We start from the raw sequence: 27,569 nt of genomic DNA, 5'->3' as shown, positions 1-27,569 counted from the left end.
CTAACCTTTCCAAGGTGAGAGAGAGCAAGGCTATAGGCCTTGGTTACATTTTGGTTACAATCTCGAATAGATAGATGGGATGAAGTGTCAATAGTGAGATCATCATTACGCAACAGTTGGTCCAAGATGGCATTTATGGAGTCTGTTAATGAAAGAGTTTCCATACTGTTGGAGGTAATGGAGTTAAAAATGTCACCTAGAATCATTATATTTTTAGCAATTTTATAAATGACACCCCAGGGATTATTATTCCCAGATGTACGGACATTTTCTAGGTTGTCTTCAGACAAATCAGAGAGAATGGGACGATTAAGAGAGTAACGTATGAGATTACGAAGAAGTTGTTGAAGAGGAAGAGTTCCTCTTCCTCTTCGCTTCTTCGTTCCTCTTCCTCGTCGCTCTACCGTCTTCCCAGCAGGAAGACGGTAGAACGTGGTCACTCGTTGTTAGGTCAGTTTCTACGTGCCAGTCAGTAATATAAGGAGTAATACGGGCTGTGGCCAGAGAAATGTCTATATTTGAGTCATATGTATAGAAAATAAAGTTCTTATGTAGCAACGTGCAAGGGTTAAGGGTTACAGCTTAAAACGGGTACAGACAACATTTCCTTAGGGTACGCCAGAGTCTGTTTACGTACGTAAGAAAAAGTCATGTATCATTAGAATACGTCTTCCAGTCAGTATTTTAAGAAAAGCTTGGATATGGTGCCTATAATTTTGAAATGGTTCTCGCAGGACAAATTCAGCTCCCCTCTTTCATGAGCAAAGGAACGTACGAACCTCCCGAAGTGGGAGTTCGCTATTAATAAATAAATTTTTATTAAATAAATAAGTGTAGTAGTCTAAGTATCTAACAGAGAGAATAATCAATGAACTTCTACCTTTTCATACACATAGACTTTTCTATTTTTTTTTTAATTTTTACTGAAATAAACAATATTAATTGCAAAAACATATTTTAGATAGAAAAATAGGCTTAGCATACTCCTACGCCTAATAGAAAGAGGGAGAAAAATTCCTTTTGTGTGTTATCCCTTGCGATTTAGGAAAAAATATTAAAATACGCTTATCAAGAATTTTTTTACATTAGAAACAGCCTCTAGATAGCAAAATATATATGGGGTTAGACACATCAACTCAACAGAACTATGGGCCGCAAATTCTAAATATTGGATCGTATTTTAATACGAGCGGCCTTCAGGGCCGGCGCTACTCACCTAGACACTGGCGCGAATAACTAAGGCAACAATATGTGAGGGAAGTCACAAATTCTAACACTTAGGTAAAACTACCTAATTTAAGTAAAAATTTGAAAACTTAAGTGATGAATAGGACGAATGGCTAAATTATATTAAAAAGATATTTTATTGAGTAAAAAATAAACTGCCATATTAGAGTCACCTGAGACCAACTGACCGAGTAAGGTCCCCCCACGGGGGGAGGGGGGGAATATTAATATACACACCTGAGGCCGACTGACTCAGCCACGTTATCAAAAAAGCCCAAAAAAGTTCCTTGCGTCATTTACAGGATTCGAATCCTGGACTTTTCTATCAGGTGTGGGGAAGACAGTGCTACCGCACGGACACTTATTATTATTATTATTATTATTATTAGCTATATGGTGCAAGGAAGCCTGAGGCTTATGTTACACTAGCCAAAAAAAATTCCGATTTACTCTGAGAGAGAGAGAAAGAGAGAGAGAGAGAGAGAGAGACAAACGTAGAAGGCAATCACCAAGAGAAAGAAGAATGATGATATCCAGCTCAGAACCCTGGGTGCCAAGCCCATACTCACCAAATGTGAGCCTCTGGGGTTTGTTGAGAAAGAGTGCTTTAATATTTCGCTTTCACATGAGTTTATCAAAACTTAACTAGGAACGCGTATCTAAGGGCTCGCCTAGGGCGCCGAATACAATTGGGTCCCCCTCCCCCACATACAGGGAAAATATTTTCATAATGCAGATATATGAATAAAAACACACTCTTGCATATACATTGAATTTTATTAAATACAAAAAATAAAACAGGCAAAAATGTAACATAAAACAAGTGCCTTTTAATGCATGCCATGAAGAATATATGACTTGTCGTTTATTTAATTACTTTAACTAAATAGAAAAAAAAATTCCTTTTTACGTTTTTCCTCGTGTTTCAAGATAAAAAATTTAAATACGCTTACAGATATCAAGAATTTTTAATACTAAAAACAGCCTCTAGATGGCAGTGATATCTGTGGATCAATGAAATTACAAGCATAGGAAGTACAACCTGAACGTTATATTTACTGAAAAGCAAAATGAACGAATTGCTATAATTATCCTACATTTCGTGTAATTCTGTCCTTTTTTAAGAAGCGTTTCTAAATAGGTATATGATGCTTTAATTTAATAAATAAAATTAATCAAATTTCACTTAAATTCCCAGCATTCTTTGCGCATCAGCTCCGAACTGTTACTGAACCTGTGAATGCTCCTTCAAAAGGCTGTTCCGAAAATTATTCGAACTGGCGTGTCGCTTACTATTTTCTTATCTCTGTGCCTGTTGTCAAAGTCAGCGTGTGGTGCAAGAGGTTTGTATTTTTAGTGATTCAGAAAGAATTAAAAAATAAGTTTTATAATGCAGTTAACGTCTTTATGTTTAATTTACTGAGCTTACAGCAGCTCAGAAAATTAAAAATAATATGAAATATGAAACAGCATAGGTTAACTCATTGCGAAACTATCTGATAACTGTAAGGTTAAATTATTGAGAAGTTCAAGCGAAAATTAAAAAAAAACACGAAGAAACTAAAAAAACTTCAGCTTTGAATCCTATAAATAAAGTACGTTTCTCCCAATTCTTCGTCATCGCTTAAACTTTTAAAAATATTGAAATACATAAAAGATACAATGTGAAATTATATACGGGATTAACATACAGGTATTTTACCTTCACGTATTTTAATATGGTTTAATTTACGCAATGACGAACCATTTGGAGAAGTGTACTTTTCTAGGGGAATCAGAGTTTAAGTTTTTTAAGTATCATTAATTTTCCTTTCAATTCTTCAATGATTTAAACATGCGGTTATGAGATAAGTTTCGTAATGAGAAAAGCAATGCTATTTCATATAAATGATTTCATATCATGAAATACACACGTGTATGTATACACTGAGCGGCCATTTTATTAGGCACACCTACCTAATAATGAGTATACCCCTTTAGCCCTCAGAACAGTCTGCATTCGTTGTGCCATGGATTCAGCGAGGTGTCAAAAGAGTGCCACAGATATGCTGGGCCATGTTGATTCAAATGACTCCCGTAGCTGTTGCAAATTGGATGGTTGTGGATCGCTACTCCGAAGAGCCCGTTCCACCTCGTCCCACAGGTGCTCAATTGGACTGCAACCTGGTTAATGGGACGGCCAACGCAGTAGGCCGAATTCCCTCTCATGTTCCTGGAACCAGTTGTCGTTGTTGTAGAGTTTTAGGAGCATCAGCGACTAAGGCCATATTGCTCCGTGTAGAGCCGCATTAACGCTACGGCCAAACCGACCATGGCCGGTCGCCTCACGCGAAGAGGGGTTTCATTTTCAGTGTAAATATTTTCTAAAGTAGTAAAAAAAATTCTAATAATAATAATAAACTAAGGAAAAAGTGTAATATAAAAGCGTTCTTAAACCTAACTTGTTAAGTGTTTAAATTTTATTCTTATACTTTTTTATTGTACAATAAATAAGTTAAAAGGTTCTATTAAAATTGTTTTTATTATATATATATATATATATATATATATGTTAAATGGGCCTCAAATTTAAATATGGCTGGGTCCTATTTCATCCTTAATCCGGCCCTGGCTCCGTGATATCGTCTGTAAACTGTGTGTATTCTGCGGTAGATTTTCTGTTTGTTGGACGAAAAACCCTTTTCCGGTGGGGGGGACCATGCTATCCTAAACTGAAACCGACTAGCTCAGCCACGTTATGAAAAAGGCCCATAAAAATTCCTCACATCGACGGGACTCGAACTCTTTTCCACTCGGTATGGGGGGGGGGGGGACTGCGATTCTACCAACTGTGCTACCCACAAGGGCTGGACCCAGTTCTGTGTAATTCTGTTCTTGGCGCATTTTCCTGTTGGAAGAACCCATTTGCAGACGAACACACCACAGCCATGCAGAGATACACCATCAGATAACCTAACGTTGCACCTCTTCACAAGGTCCAGCGAGCATCACGGAAACACCACCCTTGCCATTACACTCCACCTCCAGTATGCATTATTGAAGCCTGGTATGATGGGTCCATGGACTCATTTTGTTTTTGCCATATTCTGTTCCTTCCATCAGTATGAAAGAGCAGGAACCGGATTTCGTCAGACCAGGCAGCGATTTTCCAATCTTTCACTGTCCAGTGTTAGTGCTTCTGAGCCCACTGCGACCGTACTTTTTTCTGGAACCGATTCAGTTGTCGACTACGATGTCCCATCCGTGACATGGTACAGTGAGTTGTGCATTCCGAAATGGTTATCACTGTTGTACTGGGTTGTTATTTGATTGACGGTAGCCTTTCTGGTTATCCTGCACAAGTTTTGTCAACCTCCAGCGGATCTTGCATCAACGACTACTGCCGATTACACCCGAGACACATTCGTAAATGAAAACTTCAACATGGTTACAGTTTCCGAGATACTCATACAGGCGTGTCTGACTCCAACTTGTTACTTGTTACCGAATTGTTACTTAAATGTTTCATTTCACACTCACTTGCTAGCAAAAGTAGTGCGAGAAGAGCTAAAGCGGTGTTCAGGGAATCATTATGTGGCAGTAAATAAAGCCACATTATTTTAATTGTAAGTAGGGCTATAGCCCCAAAGTACGAATACGTTGCGCTGTTACTGAAGGAGTACTCATTTCATAAAAAAGGTAGGCGTACCTAATAAAGTGACCACTCAGTGTATATTTGTATATGTATGCACACAACACAAAGTTAAATAGACAGAGACATGTGTGAATGTTCCTTTAGAGCAGACGCAGGCGCTCAGTGTATGAGACAGCTACCTCCGAATAACAGGTATTTGATTACAGACAAGAACTGGCTAATAAAAAATTTTTCGATTTAGTTATAGCAATCCTGAACATGTGACGACTTTGCAATTTGTAATTTGTTAGATTCATTTGCAATTTGTAATTTGTTAAATATATTTTTGGTCATGGAAAATAAAATCAAATAAAAATCTAATGTGTAAATATATATATATATATATATATATATATATATATATATATATATATATATATATATATATGTGTATATTTCAATTAAAACAAATCCGGCATCCTCGGGATTGAGAAGTGCTAATTTTAATTTAAAATAAATTTCATTATTTGAATGTTCTATAAAATGAAAATAACTTTTATCTGTAAATGCGCGATGGTCTTAGCGAAACCCCAGAGGAGTTCTACAGTCATTCAGATATTCCCCTTCTCCAATTCACCAGACTTAGCTGATCCACGTGATTTGGCCACTAAAAATTGCGACGCTATAAGTTGCGTTTATATCAACTTACAGCGTCGTGTATTCACTGCAGCACTGGAGAAAGTAAGTGTTGTACGTTTACTACACTGGATATGACTTGCATAGTTTCCTTGCTGTGAAATCCAACTTTTATTTAACTTATAATTTACACAGGTTCTTTGTGAGGGAACAATTACCCCTGATCACTCCCTGCTGGATCTGCCGCTCTGTAGAAACGCCACTTTTATTCGCTGGTTATCACCACCGCATTAGCAAATGTTTTTCTACAGGAAAACTAAGGATCAAGGGCGAGCATCAAGATCAAGTTAATATTGTACTTTCTCCATATGTATATGTTTTTATCAAAAGCTGAGGTTCGCAGGAGCAAAACATGCAGCCCTGACTAATGTGGGTACGGTTTTCCTCCTGCTGTATGTCTTAATGTGTTCGGATAATGGATTAATTCGGAAGTGAATTTTAAAATTTATCCCTCACTTTTTAATGTCCAGAGTTATTAATTTCCCCACACCAAGGATCCCTAACCTTTTATTTGACTGTAAGCCATATTTAAAATCCGAAATATCTCGCGAGCCACCATAGGTAGATTATGAAAATAGAAATTACACTGAAAATTCACTGTAAAAAAACCTTTATTTAAACTTTAATTCCGTTTTATTTAAAATTTAGTTAGCAAGACCCTAAACAGTCAGGATATACTTGAGAACACTCTGCAATCCACCCAGAATAGCTCCGTGGACCACATGCAGTTTGTGAGCCTCGGCGTTGGGGGATAGCATTACCAAATCACCTCCACAGAAGAGCAGGAAGATGTGATGTCGGTTTTGTTTATCCGCAACTTACAGCTTCGTGTATTCACTTTGATACAGGAAAACCTCGTTAATACGAACTTCGGGTGACCACCTAAGTTCTCTCACTTTGTAATAACGATGTTTGTAAAATGAAAATGTCAAAATCAGCCTTCTGATTGTGTTTATAATTTACTTACGCTGAACCTTACTTTTCCATTTTAAGTTTTTGCATAAATTAAATGAATATAAAAATAAAAAAAACATAAATAAAAAAATAAAAATTTTTGAAAAATGAAATCAGTTGAATTCACAATTAATAAATGATACATGATGGAAAATTTTAAGGTAATTGTTAATTAAAATAGTCAAGGTTTCTGCTGTAAACATCAAGGATTCTTAAGAAAGATCGTATGTGTGATTTAACGAAGGATTAAAGCAATGAAAGGTACTCTTACAATTTTTAATTGTAAAAAATAAATACAGTATTAGTTTAGAAATAAATGAAAATATCATACCAATAATTTTTCAATAATTTTTCATTGGTAACACTGGTTATCAATATTAAATTAATTTAACTTAAAAGCTTTGTGCTGTCTTTAAAAGAACAAGCCAACTTCTGAACACATTTTGTTTTATAACTGTTTTTAACAACACCAGAGAACTAATCAAAGGCTGCTATCATCTCACTGCCAATATAAATGCAAGTCAGCACATTTTCGACAGCATAAAATGTATTCCGAGCATCAAGTTTAGGTACACTCTCGCCTAAAAGTTTGGAATCACAGCGTATGGCAACAGTTTTTATTAATTTTTCTTGAAATTAGCTATGACAATGAATAAGGTTTAATATATAAAACCCACACTACATATTTTAAGATTTTTCATTTATTAAACGCTGAAAATTTTATAGAAAAAATATTGAAATGATTAATATTAATAACTATACTAATTTTTCATCAAAATATCCTCCACGAGATTTTCTTTGCTTTATACAGACATGGCATTCTGGAGATTAATTTTATAATAGTCTTAAATAATAGTCAAATTTTAGTAAATTTTATAATAGTCAACATTATTCGAAGCGATCTGCAAGGTTCCCCATAAATTTTGTGAAGATGGGCAGACTTCACCGACTTGGCGGTCTAGATGATCCCATAAGAGCTCTATTGTGTTTGAGTCAAGCGATTAGGGTGACCACATCAAAATTTCACAAAACCCCTTCCTTTTGTTTAGTTGCTAAGACAGTCTCTGAAAAGCAGGTGCTTCGTGTCATTGTCTTGTAATATAAAATTTCTTCCACAAAGTCTAAGTCTAGAGGATATTGCACTGCGTTCAACAATGTTTTTATAGCCTTCTTTTCTTAAAATTCTTTCAATTCTGACAATGTCACTCACTCCAGAAAACCAGAAGAAACTTCAGATCATGATGGAACCACCACCACTATAGGCAATGAACAGTGTGACTCCATTTTAACTTCAGATTGGATCGTCTCCCATAAACTCTGTGCTTGGATCCGAAAATTTCAAATTTGGATTCATCCGTCCACAATACCTTTTCCATTCTTCAATTGCCAAATGTTAACTGCTCTAAGCCCAAGACAACCGTTTCTTTCGATTCTTCGGTTTTAATAAGAGTTTTCGGACCGCTACAGCACTACGAATTTCTGCTTGTTTAAGACGAATTTTTACCGTGGATTTAGACAGGGGAGTTTCCCTGTTCCTATTGAACTCAGCTTGGATTTTAGGTGCAGCAAGTCGTCGACTGCGTTTAGAAATCAGTGTTATGGTCTTATCTTATGCTTCCGTTATCACGCGTGGTCGTTCTAATTGTGGTCTGTCCTTCTTAAACTGGCAGTTTAAAAACCACCAGTTTCATTGAATCGTCGAATGTTGTTTGTATTCCTTTAAAATGAAACACTTAGTTTTTTGTCAACTTCTCATGGAAAAACTTTCTTTATACTGTGTTTTAACATCACTTCTTTTTTCAACACTGAGTTCGTTATTTCTTGCCAGATCGTTATCACAAAACACACAAAACTTACGCCAAACACTTTCTGAATGATGGGTGTTTATTTTATGTTATACTCCTCAATTTATATTATTGCAAAACACTCTATAATCAAGTGTTTACTTATTTTCTTCTTATTCTTCCTCCTTCTTTTACTGTTATTCTTTCCTTTCTCTATTATGTTTCTCATTACTGGCTCCAGCCTTGCACTGGTGCGGGATTTTTATTTTATTTTATTTATTTATTTTTATTTAAAACTTTAATTACTTTTTAATTCCTTTTAAAATTTGCTTAGTAATTTGCTCATTAAAATAAGTGTTTTTACAAACACTTCGGTTTTTGTTTCTTTTTTTTCAGGAATAACATGGGGGAAGGGTCATTTTTATACCCGAGTGGACCCGACACAAAGTGGTGTTGGGTCATTTCTGTAGCAACGAGTATAGTTTTCTTCTCTACGCTTGGGCTACTTCGATGTGCTGGAGTTATATATGTAGAAATAATTCGTACCTATGGGGTATCGCGTGAAGAAGCAGCATGGCCCGTGACATTATGCGACACAGTTATGTGCCTAATAGGTAAATAAAACTACTTGTATTCTGATAATGGTTTTCTGAATCTTTTGTAAGCATTAATTATTTATTTATCATACAAGAAACATTCCACTTCCAATTTATGAAAGGATGAATTGGTCAGACATTTTTGCTTTAATTTCCCTCGCGGGTGGCAAGTGGTCATAACCAATGTTCTACGTACTAATCCAGTCAATGAAGCGAGAAAATTTATGGGCTTTTTTTTTTTTTTTTTTTTTATCAACGTGAATGAGTTAGTCGGCGTAGGGAAGGAATTTCAGGTTTTTTCCCGGATGCTCGAGTATTTTGCTCAGCAAACACAATAATTGATACCTCATAGCCTTAGTTGATTTGGCCCTTAAATTGATTTGTTGATTTGGCACTATAGCATTAATGCAGCAATAATGTAATTTAATATAAAAATTCTTGATGATGATGATCGACTAAACAGCAAATATCAATTGCCCAAACAGCCCAGTTATCTGTTGGGAATGGAATGCCATTTGTATGAATTTGCGGTTGGATAAACATAACTCGTATACAGCATAACTTCAAGAGCTCAATTTTGCTCTCTACCTTGCTAAGAAAAAAGTCCGTAGCTTATTTAAGGAGTGAGAGGACTCGTGGCGTACCGGAATGTCTGGAGAATCGGGACCCCATCCCCGATCAGTATTGCAGAGGGCCTTTTATCATATTTGTGGGACCTTGATTTTACGCAGGTGGTTCAGCTTAAAATCTCAAAAATTTAAATCAGTATAGTAGAGAAGAGATGCCAGGGGTTTACAGTTGTAATTACAGCCCACTGTGTAGAGGAAAGAATATGAGGCTGGTTGTTTCACAAATTTATGTTGTCTCTGTTTGAATGGCCTCCGTCAGCGAATGAGATCCAGACGAGTCAAAATATGTCCTGATAAGCACCCCTCATGGCCAAGGGGAGGGTTGGTGGTTTGTATGATAATGTAAAGGCGCGGGCAATTTTAAAAGAAGCAATGATGCCTTTTTGTAGCTATTTTAGTTCTGTAATGATTATGTGAAGGTCTTTACTGACAGCAGCTTCAATGTGTTCAGTAGTTGTCTGTAGCAAGTGTCTTCTATGGTACTTTATGTTCCAATTGCATGCTGAGTTCTAGATCTGGCACTTTTGAGTGATTTGGCAACTGGCAAGTTTGATTTCGCTTACAAGGCTGAAAATTCGCGTGTAGGGAGGAGGGGCCGCGACTTCTGCTCATGAGCGCTGCTTTGGCTGGGCATTTTTTAGTACTGGCGGATGTTCATTGAGTCATGAGATGCTCGCGTTAAAGTCTGCTATCTCACTATACATAAGATGGGTGTCATGAAGCATTTGAGAGAACATTCTCCCTCTCCCTCTCTCTCGTAAGGCGATCATACTTACTAGCATCATCTCGTTCTTTAAAGCCATTCTTGTGCAGAATTGGGCATGGATGCGGAGATGACTAGAGGAACTTTTAAAGGCTTTTTTCACTTCTTGGCTGAGTTAGTCGGTCTCAGACGTAGATAGCAAGGTTTTTCACCCTGGGAAACTGGGATTTTCCGTCCAGCAAAGCAGGCAAATCGACCAGAGAACACACGCAATTTACAGACAAAATACACATGGGTAGTTGAAGTGACTTTCTGGGTTACCCTAATATAATAGTTTAAGGCCCATGAGCTTTTGTTATTCTTGTATCGCAAAAGTTGTGATGAAATGATTCTATATATTTTAACAATGCTTGTTGTTTGCATCAAGCCACATGCAGATTTTGGAAAACAGCTTCTTTAAACGGAATAGGTCTTTTAGCGGGATAGTTTAATTAAGCTTGAGAAATATTTGTGCATGCTACACAGAACTGCTTTCGACAGCCTTTGGTACAGCTATTTACATGTTGTACCTTCCGCTGACATTGATCACATGTTGCACTTGGCAACGCTTCATTGTTCCTGCGCTTCATAACTGTTTCCGCGCTAAAAGTAATTCAATGAACCGGGGAGAGACAACTATAACGACAAAAACCGCTAGAGAACAAAATTATAATTACGCTTAATAAATAGATTGTCTTTGTTTTTCTTTGCATGTACATTTATATCTGTGACGTTAAAAGTTCATTGTTATAACCTTGTAGGACCATTGTCTGGCTTTCTAAACCACTGGATTACAGTGCGGACGCTTTTTCTTGTTGGGTCATCCATAGCATCAGTAGGAGTTATCCTCTGTTTCTTTGCTACTTCTGTTAATGACATCACGGTCTTTTTGGGAATTATTTATGGTAAGTATAACTCCTATGGGTTTTAATGAGCGTTATTTTCACATACATGTATGCATGCTTGTAAATTACTTTTACTTTTATTTAAAAAAAAAAGACAAGCGTTAATAATAATGTAGTAATTTATGTTTCATGTCTAACGAGAAGTTTGTCCATTCCTGTTTTAATTTATATTTTGTTATTTGAAATTCATTGATTTCGTTTTGTATTAAATTATTGAAAAATGAATATATATTAATATTTATTCTGCTGGAACATATACAGCCGACTATAATACTAATCACAGCTTAGATGCTAAGAGTTTAATAGAGGAAGCAATAATAAAAAAGAAGAAGAGCTGAGCCAGTAAACTAAAGTAAATTTAATAAGTTTTAATACGACATGAAGCTTTCAGGGTAACGAACCTCTTTCTCAGCAAGAAAGGTAAGTACATAAATACAGAAATGCAAACATAACATAAAAACGTTAGGAATGGAATAAATTATACTGAATAGGCTGTGCGTGATCAGATGACTTGGAGAGCGCGTACATGAACTCGAGAGTGTTCAGTCCTTCACTAGGCCAGATCAGGCGATTGTTGTTGGTGCGCTGTGCGCATATGGGATTGCTACCAGTGTTTGCCGTGTTTCAAAACTACTGAATCTAAAATTGGGTGTAGTCTTGTACCTCTACTGCATGTAAAACTTTGTGACGGCTGGATATATTTAGGGACTCAAACCATAGGCGGTGATAGTAGTGTCGAGATTGGTCGATCACCTTACAATTGCGCCGAGGGTTGAGGTCATGATGAGTTGACCAAAAATCTGCGATTGCAGTGTTCAGAGTAACCCAACCGGATGGACCTGACATATTCCACGAGGCGGTCCTGAAGACGTCTGGAGCTTTCCTCTACATAGCAGCTGCCACAATCGTGGCAAGTAATTCGGTATACAATACCGCTGCGTAAGAGAGGGGCGATGGGCGTTTTTAATCTCGAGACCAGACATCGCAAACTCCTACCAGGAAGTATCTATCACTACTATCACCGCCTATGGTTAGAGTCCCTAAATATATCCAGCTGTCACAAAGTTTTAAATCGCAGTAGAGATACAAGACTGCACCCAATTTTAGAGTCAGTAGTTTGGAAACACGGCAAACGCTGGTAGCAATCCCATATGCGCGCTGCGCACCAACGACAATCGCCTGATTATTAATTAATATCTGGCCTATTGAATGACTGAACACTCTCGCGTTCATGTATGTGCTCTCCCAGTCATCTGATCACGCAAAGCCTATTTAGTATAATTATTTTAACGTTTTTATGTTCTTTTTCCATTTCTGTATGTATATACCTTTCTTGCTGAGGAAGGGGTTCATCATCCTGAAAGCTTCTTTTTGTCTTAAAACTTATTAAATTTACTTTAGTTTCTGCTTCCACTGGCTCTGTTGTATTCTCTTCTTCTAAATCATGGAAACTAGTGTCACAAATCCATTCTCTTTCATTCGTTGGTATTATGGCCTTCATGCATACAGTACTTGTATTCATACAGAAGTTCAGAAGTCCTTCATCTTACTAGCTCGGAACAAGCAACATAACCCCAGGGGCTCACATCTGGTGAGTATGGGCTTGGCACACCCAGGGTCCTTAGCTGGATATCATCATACTTCTCTTTCTTGGTGATTCCTTTCTACTTCTGACACTCTCTCTCTCTCTCGCGGGGTACTTCAGAATTTTTTTTTTTTTTTTGGGTGGTGCAGCATAAGCCTCAGGCTTCCTTGCACCATATGGTTAATAATAATAATATAAAATGGATATAACCTCAAAGAAGGAAGAAAGAACCTGTACACCCTCACCCACCTGATGTATATGGATGACATCAAGCTCTACGCGGCAACCGAGAAGCAACTCCAGCAACTACTCCGAATCACCGAAGAATTCAGCAAGGACATTAGGATGGAATTTGGTCTAGAAAAATGCAAGACCCACACACTGCACCAGGGAAAATTAGTTGGCCAAAACTACCAGTTGTTGACTGGTAAAGAGATCGATGCTATGACAGAAGGAGAGACCTACGAATACCTAGGGACGATGCAAGCTGAGTAGTTAGAACACAAGGAAATCAAGAAGTGCCTGACCGAAAAATATCATCAGAGACTCAGAAGCCTGCTGAAAGCAAAATTGAGCGGAGGGAACACAGTTAAAGCAATAAACACCTATGCAGCGCCAGTACTAACATACACATTCGGGGGTCATAGATTGGACTAACACTGAGCTAGAAGATATCATCGAAAGAATAGGACAATGATGACCAAAAGTCGCCAACACCGCCCAAAGTCAGCAGTGGAGAGAATAAAAATACCTCGGAAAGAGGGAGGAAGGGGCCTGATAGAACAACAGAAAACAGCGATAGTTAATCTGAAGGATTACTTCGAGAACAACACAGCACCACTCCACCAGGCCATAAGGAAAATAGATAAGTGGTATAACCCCACTCAACCTAAGCGAGGAAACCCCTCCCGCCCAGACAGTACAAGAATGATGGGCAAAGAAGACACTCCATGTCAGACACTACAATGACCTCCATCAAGATCACATCGATAACATTGCTTCCAATGCATTGCTCACAAGCGGGACGCTCTTCCCCGAGATTGAAGAATTCATGCTGGCCATCCAAGATCAGGTAATAAACACCAAAAACTATAGAAAATACATTGCAAAGGAGTCCGGAATATCAGATGACACATGTCGACGATGCCACCTGGCCTCAGAAACGATCCAACATATCACCGCGAGGTACAAGATGATCACTCAGACTGAGTACAGTCATAGACAATCCACCGACAGTAACACCAGGTAGCCACGATAATACATCAGAAGCTAGCGAGGAAATACCAGTTGACCAAAGAAAGTGTACCATACTACAAGTACGAACTACAGGCCGTACTAGAGACCAACCCACAAGCTGTACTGGGACCGCGCCATAATAACGGATAAGACCATCAGACACAACAGAGCAGACCCTTGTAGACAAGATGAAAAAGGATACCTACCTGATTCACATAGCAGTGCCCAACACTAGCAATATCCAGAAAACCCATGAGGAAAAAGGGAGAAAGTACACGAACCTGAGACATGAGATCAAGGAGATGTGGCATATGGAAGAAGTACCAACCATCACAGTCATCGTGTCAACCACCGGTATGGTACCAAAGACTCTACAGTGCAACCTAGCAGCAATAGGTCTCCCAGAGCACACCTACAAGGAACTCCAGAAAGTCGCAATTCTTAACACCTGTAGGCTAGTCAGAGATTTCCTCGACCGACAGTAACACCAGACATTACAACCACCCTGTGTACTTAGCAGCAGTACCCGTCACGGAGTGGAATCCCCCAATCAGGGAGAAATAATATAAGAGCAACAATAATAATAATAATAATTTGCGCTTGGCGCACAGATGCAAATCGCATCGCATCGTATCATTCCCAAAGGCTTCCGTTATAAAGCTCCCTTAAACCACGCTCGTATGAAACGCGCCTGCTTCAACTTCGGTCTCCGAACTTTGAAAGTGTGGATTGGTTACCTCCACCTCGAACTACAACTTAGCTCCTGCATCAGTCTGGTTTCAACAAATCCAGACTCATGCAGGAGCTAAGAGGTTTGATCTCCCACAGCATTCTTAAACCTAATTCACACTCTTTGCTGCCTGGCCAACCAAGTGTCCGACGCTTACCGCTCTCACCAGCAACGTAAGTTCCTTAACCTAATCAGAGAGACTCACTTTTCAAGAACACATACGCATCCTACTGGCAACGCTAATTTTATCCTTAATCTTAACAGCAAACAATTGACCTCCGAACCGATCTTTTTGCCTCCAGTATGAAGTTTGCTGTTCTACCGTCGAAACCGCCAATCACGCAAATTGCCTTGGGAGTGGAGGCATCCTTAGCCCAACTTCCTGAAGAGACTGCTAATGACATCCGCTTCAGGACGGCTTCTGTTCTTCAACGTGCACGGCATGTTAACCCTAACCCCAACCTCATCTGCCGACAACTCGCTGTTCTTAACTCCATCAAGAAAGACAACACCATCGTCGTACTTTCCGCCGAAATGGGACGCCGCACAGTTGTATTGGATTGTTCGGAGTACTTGAACAAGCCTCTCGCCCTCCTGATCGATCCTATTGTCTACGAACCTGTGCGTGACCCACCCATCAAGGTCTTGGGATGACTAGAGTCAAAGGTTAACAAGTTGGTTTACGAGTGGTTCATATCGGGGAAGATCTCAAGGTCGACACGTTGGTAGTCGCATGCCACGGGCTGCCAGCTCCCGCAATTTTATGGCCTGCCAAAGGTACATAAGCCATGCATCCCTCTCCGGCCCATCGTCTCCTGTTGCAATTCGCCAACCTACGAGCTGTCAAAACACATATCCTGTCTCCTAACGCTCCTAGTGGGAAATACTGTCCACACTGTCTCCAACAGCGAGGAGTTTCTTCGCCTCATCAAACATCTTACAGTTTCTGACGATGAGATTATGGCGTCCTTTGATGTTGTCTCCCTATTTACCTCCATTCCAGTCCAACAGGCCGTTGTATGTGCCAGAAGGCTTTTAGAGAATGACCCCAGTCTATCGGGTAGAACATCACTATTTACGGAAGATATCTGTGCCACCCTTAACCAGTGTTTGTCAGGCAGTATCATCACATTTGGCGATTCTCTCTACAAACAGAATCACGGTATGGCTATGGGCACCCCTGTCAGCTCTGTCATTGCCAACATCGCAATGGAGGAGTTAGAGGAACGCATATTCCTGAACCCGCTGGTACCAATCACCATGTGGTGCCGGTATGTGTATCATATTTTCACCGTCATCCCTCGAGGTTCGGATGCGCCGCTGTTAGAGTACCTCAACTTTTCAGGTCAGCCCATTCCCCTTGTCATCTAAACAGCATTGCACGCGCTCTACTCTCTCGAGCTTGGAGCCATTCTAGCTCAGAGGAAGCCAGGCGCACGGAGGTTTCTAGAGTAAAAATCTGACCTCACCAATTGTGGACACCCAGCTCGTGTGTTAGACAGATGTTTACTACAAGCACAAGAGTTTACAACTCATCCGAGGGCCTCGTTCCCTCGCGACAGTGACAGTGTACCTACTGCTTATATTCCATATTAATCGGGCGTCTCAGACCAGATTTCTAAGATCCTGTGTGAGTACCGCATGAAATGCATACAACTTCCTTGTAGGAGTTTACGATCTCTGGTTTCGAGATTAAAAACGCCCATCGCCCCTCTCTTAAGCAGCGGCATTGTATACTGAATTACTTGCCACGATCGTGGCAGCTTCTATGTAGGGGAAAGCTCCAGACGTCTTCAGGACTGCCTCGCGGAACATGACAGGTCCATCCGCCTGGGTGACTCTGAACAATCTGCAGTCGCAGAGCATTTTTGGTCAACTCATCATGACCTCAAACCCAGGTGCGATAGTGAGGTGATCGACCAATCTCTACACTACTATCACCGCCTATGGTTAGAGTACCTAAACATATCCAGCTGTCACAAAGTTTTAAATCGCAGTAGAGGTACAAGACTACACCCAATTTTAGAGTCAGTAGTTTTGAAACACGGCAAGCCCTGGTAGCAATCCCATATGTGCGCCGCGCACCAACAACAATCGCCTGATCTGGCCTAATGAATGACTGAACACTCTCGCGTTCAGTTCATGTACGCGCTTTCCCAGTCATCTGATCACGCACAACCTATTCAGTATAATTTATTCCATTTCTAACGTTTTTATGTTATTTTTCCATTTCTGTACCTTTCAGGGTTCGTCACCCTGAAAGCTTCTTTTCGTATTAAAACATTAAATTTACTTTAGTTACTGCTTCCACTGGCTCTGCTGTATTCTCTTCTTCTAAACCATGGAAATCAGTGCTACAGGCCCATTCTCTTTCAATAAAGATATAAAAATTTTGTTACTTGAGAGACTTATATCGAGATTCTACTCATCACATAAGTTAATATTAAGGTTGCAGAATTTTACAACAAAGTTACACAAAATCGTTTGAATGCCATATAATTGTTACACAAAACATACACATTTAGATCAAAGTGTTCACAGGTGCAGGGATGTACCATTCGAACCCAATGGGATTTAGACGGGAAAGACCTGCCGGAACATCTGCACTTATACACTTTGTCTGTAGTAAATTTAGTGAAAACAGCATCCGTGGGAAATAGCCTGTGATTTGTGATGGTAGAACCTATCAGAGAGGTGAAGGTTAGGACCCTGAACTCCGCCCTAACCTTGTTGAAGGTTAGGACGGAGTTCAGGGTACGATCTTAGCGATGGCTTGAAATGTGCCAGTAACACATATCATAGAAATATGGGGAAGATATTTATCCAGTGATGAGTTGGTAGTAATTAGGAATCTGGGTGTTAATGAGTTGAGAGACGTGGTACTTGAAGAAATAACTGAACTATATCAGTAATTTCTTCAAGTCTTCTTTTTTCACTTCTTCTGCATGGGTAACATAGTGGATCGCTTTTCCCAAGACTGAATGGAAAAGACCCCAGTTCGAAATCAGTCAATGACAAGAACTTTTATGTATTTTTTTATTTTTTTTTTGTCTGAGATCGACTAGCTCCGTGACTGAGCCAGTCTGCCAGTCTATCTCAGGCATGGATAGCAAGTTTTTTTTACTCCAGGATACTCGGATTTTTTCGGCAAAGCAGGCAAATGACAAGAGAACACACGCAATATATGGACATAAAATAATGGCAGATGAGATCGTTCTAGGGTGCCGCTGATATGAGATTTTTTTTTTTTTGAGCCATATCAGTTTTTCTCAGGAAGAAGATACTAATTTCAGCTCATCCACTTAAGCAGCCAAAACTCAGTTATAGAAAGTTGCTTAATTGTGATGGGCTGTAGATGCCCTAATTTCGGCAGCCTAGAGCACTGTAGAGCTTGCCGATGCTGTTTTGCCCACCCGTGTATCCGAGGGATCCTGCTCAGCAACTGCTGGATACGGAAGTTAAATCTTAGTTTGGGATAAATATTAACCTCAAGTCTGTGTGACAATTAACCACACGGTTTGGGGTTGGAGTTGGGCGAGCATTGGTTTCAGAGAAAACGCCATCATCACATTTGGAAAGGTTTAAATCCAATCCAGATTGAGATAGACAGCTAGACAGTACAAAGAGTTTCTCGTTGATTTGGTGGTTACTAATTACTGTAACAACATTTTCATTAACCGTTTGCATATCAACTATAATACAGTATTATTAATGATACATACATACATATATATTATGTGATTATAACTACTGTATTATCAATTGCGATAGAAATTCTTCTATTAGCAGTCGCTAATGCCACAGCAGAAATTGAACATTAGGCGATCGAAGTACATACAAATGTACATTTACCAGCTTTTTACCAGATTACTTTTGTAGAAAAAGCAATTAATTGATATTCCAATAATTGTGTATATATTTATACACGTTTATAGGAATATCAAATTAAGAATTAATAGCTTATTCATGTCATTAGCTTATTCATGTCATTAGCTTATTCATGTCATTACTTATCGCGGTGTCCAACACTATAGTGTCGCATAGATTCATGTCATTACTCATAGCGGCGTCCAACACTACCGTGTCATTACTCATACTATCATATTCATGTCCAACACTATCATATACATGTCATTACCCATGACCCCGCTATGAGTAATGACAGGGGGAGCGTCGGTATAGTCTCAGCATGCAGACGCAATAATTCGAGCTCCCGATATTTTGTTTAATTTAAGTGTTTAAAGTGCCTCATACTTCTGGAATTATGTTCTCCATAGACAAGTTTAGAAGAGGATTCCGTTGGTGAGACTTTTTTGGTGTTTTCTGGGATCTTTCTGCTAGATCTTAACGTTAATTATTCAACGTCTTTGTCAATGGTTAGGTCGCCATGCTGCCATTGGCAGGAAATTGAAGAGAGCAGTTTTCGGTGCTGCCACGCTAATATCTAGCAAATTGTGACTGGGGAGGGGACCACCCGCTGTGTGTCAGCAATTGTCTGCTTACGTTGCCTAGTGATTGTCGCTTAACAAGGTCAAGAATAACTTCATGTGGCTACAAGGTTAGGGATTATACCTCTTCCACCCTAATTGCACTTTTCTCCTCTTATGCCCATAGGCACAACGTCTCTGATACTTTTCGCCTGATTTAAACTAACTTTACCATGTTTTCTGTGTGTTCCCCACACGTCTACAAACTTTTTGTGGCATATGTGAAACTTCCCCCGGGCTTATCCTGCAAGAAAATGAAGACTGTCATCGTATTTATCGTCCCCAAAAACTACTAATAATAAAATAAAAAAAAAAAAAAAAAAAAAAAACCTTGTTCTGTTCATTTAGAGGTTTTTCCGCTTGAGCTTTTCCTATTTTTTTTCCCCACGTGACCAGAAGGCTACAGCCCAATGCCGGGTTCCTGTTTATCATAGAGACTTGTTTCAACCATCATTTTGCTACTTTTTAGGAGAATACTAAGGGCGACCCGATTATTAAAGGATATCCTTGCAGACTGCATCAGCCCCTTTTCGATGCAGGCTGTGGAATACGCTGAAAACCTCGCGAGCAATTTCATCCCTGTACATAAAATGCTACAGGAACTGCAGGAAGAGAATTTTCTTCTCAAAGAACAAAACAGTAAAATATTGCACACCCTTAAACGACTGGAGGAAAAGCTAGGATGCTTTGAATCCGTCCTCGTTGCACAAGGTGGCTCAACGGCTCCCGTAACCGACGAAACTTGCTATGCGAGGCAGAGCTACCCAAATAAAAGTAGAAGTGATATGCATGGATTGTACAGGAGGACAGAAAGCATTGAAAATCACAAACAGAAGACAAGAAAAGAATTGAATTCGGAGGAAAACATATCAGAAAGAATTGCAAAACTACAAGACAGCCAAATAATATGTGAAGCTCAAGCCCAGCCGCGAACTGTCTGTTTGCAGCAGGACCTCGCAAGCAATAGCACCAAACCCAGTGAAACTTTAGGGGCAGCACAAGGAAATGGCTCCACACATTCCACTAGGAAAAGTCGAAACCAAAATAAAGAAGCCTCAGAAATATTAGGACAACAGGAATCAACTGAAATGATTGGAGCATGCATGTATTCCAAGAGCACGAACTCCAGAGTTACATCTTCCCCCTCAAATCATGTTCCTGCAAACCCACTCACTTATGCGCACATCACTATGCTACCTAAAAAGCATAACACTTTTGAGGGTAGAAAAACCCGCCCATTTCAAAATTTCATGCCTACTCTCGCCGAGGACAGCCGACGACGTAATCCAGTTCACAGAGAAAGTATTAACGTGTCTTCCTGTAACACACCTGAAACAAACAAACGGTTTTCTGAAATGTACAACATTACTTCCGTTGCAACCAGAGAGCAAATTTTTGTATCAAGGCTGGGACCCACAACACAGCCCAGAAACATTAAAGCCATGTGTGAGGGCGAACATGGGATAACTGTGGAAGTAAAGCAAGTGAAAACACGACACCCAGCTTACTCCTCCTTTATAATCTCTTGTCCACCAGATAAAGCAACTCGCCTACAAGACGTAAGCGCCTGGCCAGTAGGTACCTTAGTCAAGCCCTACAGAGACAGATGGGCCAGACCACTGGTTAAAAATGATGCAAGGAATCGGGCTCAATAGCAATCAAGAAAACTAACCCCAGCTGGGAATGCAGAACATCACATCCACCTGTTTGTACAAAACGTGAGGAGCATCTCAAATAAGCTCCACACCCTACAAACGATGATGATGTACGAGGACCTGGATTTCATTTGCCTAATCGAAACCTGGTTGGGAAATGGAAAACAGTTAGATCGGCTAACTGCGGCAGCAAACTGCAAATGTGTGGGAACCGGAAGAACAGATAGGCGAGGAGGGGGAGTTATAATTTGCTATCAAAATAAATACCAGCCTATAAGAGAACGAAAAACCAATTCAAATAATTTTGAAGGGATTTGCGTTACCTTTTCAAAAGAGCACGTGAAAATACAGTTATGCATCATATACCTCCCACCTGAGCACTCAAAGGAGACAAGAAACGAACTCTATGCTTGGCTTGCTGCAAATCTAAAGCCATCAGTCGACACAATAATAGCGGGAGATTTTAATTTGCCTTTTCCGAAACACAGGGAGGCCAAGAAAGAGCTGGATGCGACATTGGGTGCATTGCACTTAACGCAGCTTCCGACACCAGTGACAAGGGGAATGCAGCAACTTGACCTGTTGTATCATAGTTCCTTAGACATAAGGCTAGCGCAAAACTGCATAAAATTTAAGTCGGACCACAATCCCATTGAAATAGAAGCAGCACTGAAGATACACAAATACATGCAGGGTAACCACACGAACTGGGAAAAGCAAAGTAAGTATCTTTTCTCCGTGAAGTATATTAATGCAGAGGTCATTCTCAGTCACCTGACTAGTTACAACTGGAATAACCTGCAAGAAAAGCCAGTAGACGAAGCTTTAGAAATGATCACTAAAAAGCTATACCAAACAGCATTGGAAGGAGCAGCAAAAGAAATCAAAATATCTGAGAGAACAAAAGAATGGTTTAACCCACAACTGAAAGCAAGTTTCCTCAGGAAGCAAAAACTGTATAGAAAATGGCAAAGAACGGGTCATCCTGCCGATCACATTCGTTATAAGAAAGAAAGAGCACATTTCATCAAAGCAAAAAGACAGGCACACTGCAGTGTTGTTCATAATAAACTAAAAAGAGCAAAAAGAATTACTAGCAATAGAAATAGCACAGAGAATATGACCGAATGCATTTTCAAAGAATGGGCTAATAACACTTTTAGTAACCTGCATGGACTGAATCAAATTGAGAACACTGATAATGGTAACAAAATTTTTGAATTCCTGAAAGATTTAAACAAGCGAAACCATTCGGCAATAGAGGAACCAACAAGACCTCCTTTGAGTGAAATACAAATCACCAAAGAGAGCGTAATGAAAGCAATCAACGATCTGCCCAATAAGGCCACTGTTGGACCAGACAAATTTCCAATGTTCATCCTTAAGATAAGTAGCCCATTTATAATAGATCTATTACTGCACATCTATCAGGAAATCATTAGGTCAGGAGCTTTCCCGCAAGCCTGGAAAAATTACATTGTAACCCCAATACCAAAGATTAAACACCCAAAATTGGCTAAGGATTACAGACCAATTTCTGTTAGTTGCACCCTACAGAAGGTATTCGAAAAAGCACTGCTTCCCACCATCAATCAACACTGCTTCAGCCATAGACCACCACATTTGCACTCAGTTATTTCCGGTAGATCAACAATAACAAACTTACTGGAAACCCTTTTTCGCGTGCAGAAAGCACTAAATGAGAAAAAGCAAATCGATATTATTTTTTTGGATATCTCCGCAGCCTACGACAACGTCTCAATTCCAGCGCTCATTGCGATTTTAAAGAATTATTTTAATGTAAGAGGAAATTTGTTAACTATAATAACCAGCCTGCTAGAACATAGAAAACTTATTGTTAAGCACCAAAAGCTACAATCTTGCTTTACCATCTCGCGAGGAGTGCCACAAGGGGGAGTTCTTTCGGCTACTCTCTTCGCGGCCGCCCTGGAGCCGTTTCTTGCACGGTACTACAATTTTATAACATATGCTGACGATGTAAAATTCTTCATCACTTCCAAAGACCATGAATCAGCAGAAGGTATTTGTCAGATGGCAAATAGCACAATCAGAGAATTTGAGAGCTACCTGGATTGCATCGGGCTCCGTATTAATGCGCAGAAGTCTGCCCAAATGACCATAACTTGCAAGCAGAATAAAAATGACATCTCGATCTCTGTGAACGGGTCTAATGTGGTAAAAGTGCACTCTCACCTGGACCTGGGTCTTAAGTGGGATGACAGACTCACCTTTGCTCAACACTTCGCCCATATGAAGACAAAAATATTCGCCGCTTTATGGGCTACCAGACAGGAACTGGTAGGAATTAGGGATCCTCAGCTAGCGACCAAGTACATTTTAATGTGTGTCCTGCCAATTGCAATATATGCCTCGCAAATCTGGTCTTCAGCTCCAGATTCACATTATAAGTCCGTCCTTGGGATCGAGTACTGGTTCTTGCGATGGCTTAACAGAATTGCTGGCCACCCTTTTACTATCTCAAGGGCCATTCTCTACTCAAACCTTAACATCACACCCTGGATGCAGCGGACAATTAACAGGAACATACACACTCTCGCACAAATGCTCACAGGCAGAGTGGATGCTCCAGTCCTGGATAATATTCTAGTCAAACCGCGTGCCACTGCTAGACGTTGCGGAGAAGTAAATAATCCGCTGCGTTCAGTCCTGAACAATCTTAGTAGCCTGCAAAGATTCTTCCCATCAAATGCAGCGAAAATATTTAACTCACTACACATAGATGCCGAAAAACTGTGTGAGGATGCAACATACCGGAAAGAGATCTTCCAGGATTCGTATAGACTTACCAAAATATGAATCGGCTGCAAAGTACCAAAGAATTTAGAGTTAAAGAGAAACTTTCTGCTTTCAGTACAATAATAATTTGTTGACTGTAAAAATATACCTTCTGTAACAGTTATGTAAATATGTAATTTATAGATGGAATTATTAGTGAATTGTAAATATATCAGTTGTATAATGTGTGTACAGAATCATCAATGTGTAAATACTATATATATTAAACATAAAATGTGTATATAATATTTCGGGACGAGACTACGTGTTCAGTATATGTAACCCACTGCACGTAGTATCTCGTACCCTGATATGTACTTAGCACCCTCCTGGCACTTTGCCGTCCCGGGGTGGTTTCCTTATGGAAATAAACGGATAATAATAATAATAATAATAATTATCTGGAAACCCCTGTTTTCCGTTTTTCGAAAATCATGTCCACTGCAGACTATAATATCATTGATGAATGCCAGGACTTGACTCCTGAAACTGTCCAAACTCTAGGCCTACGGGGTGATACTGAGGCCTCCAGGCCTACTCCAGCCTCCAAAAAGCGTAATAAAAAATCATTTCCGAAATCAGAAATGGAAACCAGATCCCAAAGTGAACGAAAGGAACTACAAGACCGATCTTCCCAGCAAGGAGAAAATGATGATGAAGAGACACCACTGGATCCCACTCTGCCTGAGGGTCCCGTTTTAGAGCAGGTTCTCTACCTGAGAACTGCACTAGAAACTTTAATGAAGACAACCAACAGCAGAGTCAGTACAGCTCTGCGCGCAGACATACTTTCCCTATGGACGAAGTTGGAAACCATTTTACTTACAACGCACCTCGAACGCGAGAAAGCAGTGGCTTAACTCGAGGCATATCTCGACGGTAGGGATAGTCAAATGCAACAGCGCGCCCCTACTTTTGCAGACGCGCTGAGGATTCCCAGAAATGCTGAACAAACAACTGAATCAGAAAACTCAACCAAAAGGAAAACTCTCCTACAAAAACCACATCTGGTAATTGTTAGATCTACTTCCACAGAAGATCATCACACAAGTGAGGAAGTAAAAAATATAGTGGTCGCAAATTTAGCAGAAGACCTGAAAATGGCAAAAATTAAATCTGTGCGTAAGACACGTAATATTGGTGTCATCATTGAAACTGAGACGAAAGAAGAAGCTAACAAAATCATTAGTAACCCCAAAATACAAACACTTGGCCTACAGGCTGCACCCCCGAAAAGAAAGGGGCCCAGCATAATAATTTATGATACCGAAAAGGACCTAACCCCAGCAACGCTCCAGGATGAACTATACAGAAGAAATCTCCAGCAGGACCACCCAGATGTTGAACCAAATGACCTCGTTTTCCCGAAATTCCAAAAAAATGCCAGAGTGGGAAATTCTACCAACTGGGTAGTGGAGCTTTCCTCCGCAGCCTGGTGAACAATAAGTCAACAAAATAGAGTGTTCATAAATTGGGGCAGTCACCGCTTCAAGGAGCATGTGGCTGTCCCCAAATGCTACAAGTGTTGTCGTTTTGGACACACGACACACACGTGTACCCAAGCTCAACCCACATGTGTACACTGTGCTGAGAGAGGCCACGACTTTAACTCGTGCACTAAAAAAGAAGACCCACCCACTTGCGCAAACTGCAAATCAATGAAAATGCAGGCAGATCATTCCATCCGGGACAATAAATGCCCTGTCTACACAAAAGCTAAGAGCACATGCCAACTAAGGCTCGATTATGGGGACTTACCTTAAACCATTTAATACTACCACTGTAAAATTTGCACAAATTAATGCCCAGCGAGCTAAAGCAGTTGCAGCGCAGTTGAGGAAAAAGGCAGATGAGGAGAACCTCGATATCCTCTTTCTTCAAGAGCCATATTCGCATAGTAAGGCAGTCAGAGGGTATCCATTGGCTTATAAGATCGTTCAAGTGGACGGGGAGACCCCCATGGGCGGCTATTCTGGTCAGAAACTCTGATCTCACTGTTACCAAAATACCACATTACTGCCTTACCTGGGCAGCCTGTGCCCATATCATCACTCCTTTGGGGGAATTTTACGCAGTTTCTCTCTACTCTCGGCCGGGGGAGGATATTCTCCTGATTATTAGATACTTACAAAGCATCTCTCTAGAATTCCCAAATGCAAAAATCATCGTTGCCGCCGATGTAAACTGCAGGTTGCCAGCGTGGTTCAGTGAAACTCAAGATAGACGAGGCACAAACAACGGACAAAGACTGGAAGAATATCTCTCAAACAGTTCTTTTTTCAATTCTCAACCAACCAAATAACCTACCGACCTTCTCTAGTACAATGTGGGAAGCCACAATTGATATCACCCTGGCCACAAGATCCGTTGCACAACACCTTTCATCCTGGACAGTTAGAGAAAGCTGGACCACTTCGGACCACCGTGTAATAACTTTCCAACTACACCGATCAGTAAGCCGACAACCAATTATGAGGCAAACTCTACATCGATTTGCAATTGACAAGGCAAACTGGCAGGAATTTAAGGATTCACTGATCATGGCCGCCCACTCTCTCTGCACAGTTGGACTGAACCCAGACCAGCACCAAAAGGCAATTGTAAGCCTAGTCACTGAAAGCTCAATTAACTCTATTAAACGGAAGAAACCTTCTCTTGGAGCCGTACCTTGGTGGTGCCCAGAGCTCCAACAACTGCGACGGGAGGTTTACACCCGACGGAAAAATTTTCAACGCGCCAAGACGGACATGGCCAGAAGCGGAAGTAGAGTATCTCAAGCAGCAGTACCGAACGGCAAGAAACGAATACACAGCCCTGATTAAACAAAGGAAAAAGCGCTCCTGGGAGCACCTAGTCTCCACAGTTGGAAATTCTGCTCCATGGGGAGTGGTCTATAGAGTAATCACAAACAAACTCCCCAGGGGAGAAGTCATCCCAGCCACCAAGACGCCACAAGGCACGTATACAAAGACATGGTCCGAATCTATAAATAACATCCTTGACGCCATGTTCCAGCAACACATGCCACCAAGTACCCCAGAGCAAATACTTCTATGTGAGGAAAACAGCACATACACCACGGCCCAAGTGGAAGACAGCTTCACCAAGGAAGAACTGGACTCCGCTGCAGCAAAAATAAAAAACAAGAAATCTCCAGGAGAAGATATGCTGGAGCCTGAGATCGTAAAGAAGGCTGTTGAAACCATCCCAAATGAGATCCTAAACCTCTTCAACCATTGCCTTGAAGCAGGCCATTTCCCAGTAGTATGGAGATCTGCAAAATTAAGGCTTATTCTCAAAAATCCGACAAAGCCACAAGACCTTCCAGAGTCATACCGGCCCATCGCTCTTCTATCCATACTAAGCAAACTCCTAGAACATCTTCTATACAACAGAATAGAAATTCATTACTCCAAGGCTGGCCTTCACTCTGACAACCAATACGGCTTTTGAAGGGGATGCTCCACGGTGGACGCCTTAGAGAATATCGTCAAAGCAGCTACCACTACCAGCCATAAATACTTCCTTGTAATTTCAGTCGATTTTGCCGGGGCGTTTGACTCCCTCTGGTGGCCAAGCGTCCTTGGCAGACTCCGGAAAGCAAAACTACCAGCTAATTTGTACAATTGTATAAAAACCTATCTCGCAAACAGAACAGTAACCGTCAGTGCTCCGTACTGCTCAGTCACACGACCAGTCTATAGAGGATGCCCACAAGGCTCAGTACTTGGCCCACTACTCTGGAACGTGGTGCTCGACATCTTTCTAAACCTCGACCTTAGTGATGTGAGGTCACAGGCCTACACGGATGACTTGATCCTGATGCTGGCGGCAGACTCAAGAACTCAACTAGAGATCTCTGCAAACCATGCTATAAATATCCTACAAGACCGGGCCACCCAAAACCACTTAA

At 40.4% G+C, this 27,569-nt stretch overlaps 1 protein-coding gene across 1 annotated transcript in view; it reads left to right on the top strand.

Annotated features, from left to right (window-relative positions):
• LOC150091579 (uncharacterized) overlaps positions 1 to 27,569 on the top strand; it is a 123,055-nt gene that overhangs the window by 58,886 nt on the left and 36,600 nt on the right. The window contains exons 6-7 of the mRNA XM_090369023.1: positions 8,671 to 8,888; positions 11,003 to 11,146. Coding sequence (XP_090225149.1) covers positions 8,671 to 8,888; positions 11,003 to 11,146 — 362 coding nt within the window. The remainder of the gene's footprint in view (positions 1 to 8,670; positions 8,889 to 11,002; positions 11,147 to 27,569) is intronic.

Source organism: Mastigoproctus giganteus, chromosome 1 (genome assembly GCF_048544385.1).
Source record: "Mastigoproctus giganteus isolate SK-2022 chromosome 1, ASM4854438v1, whole genome shotgun sequence".
Lineage (NCBI taxonomy): Eukaryota > Metazoa > Arthropoda > Arachnida > Uropygi > Thelyphonidae > Mastigoproctus > Mastigoproctus giganteus.
Note: the sequence above shows the minus strand (reverse complement) of the source record. Positions and strands in the feature narration are given on the sequence as shown.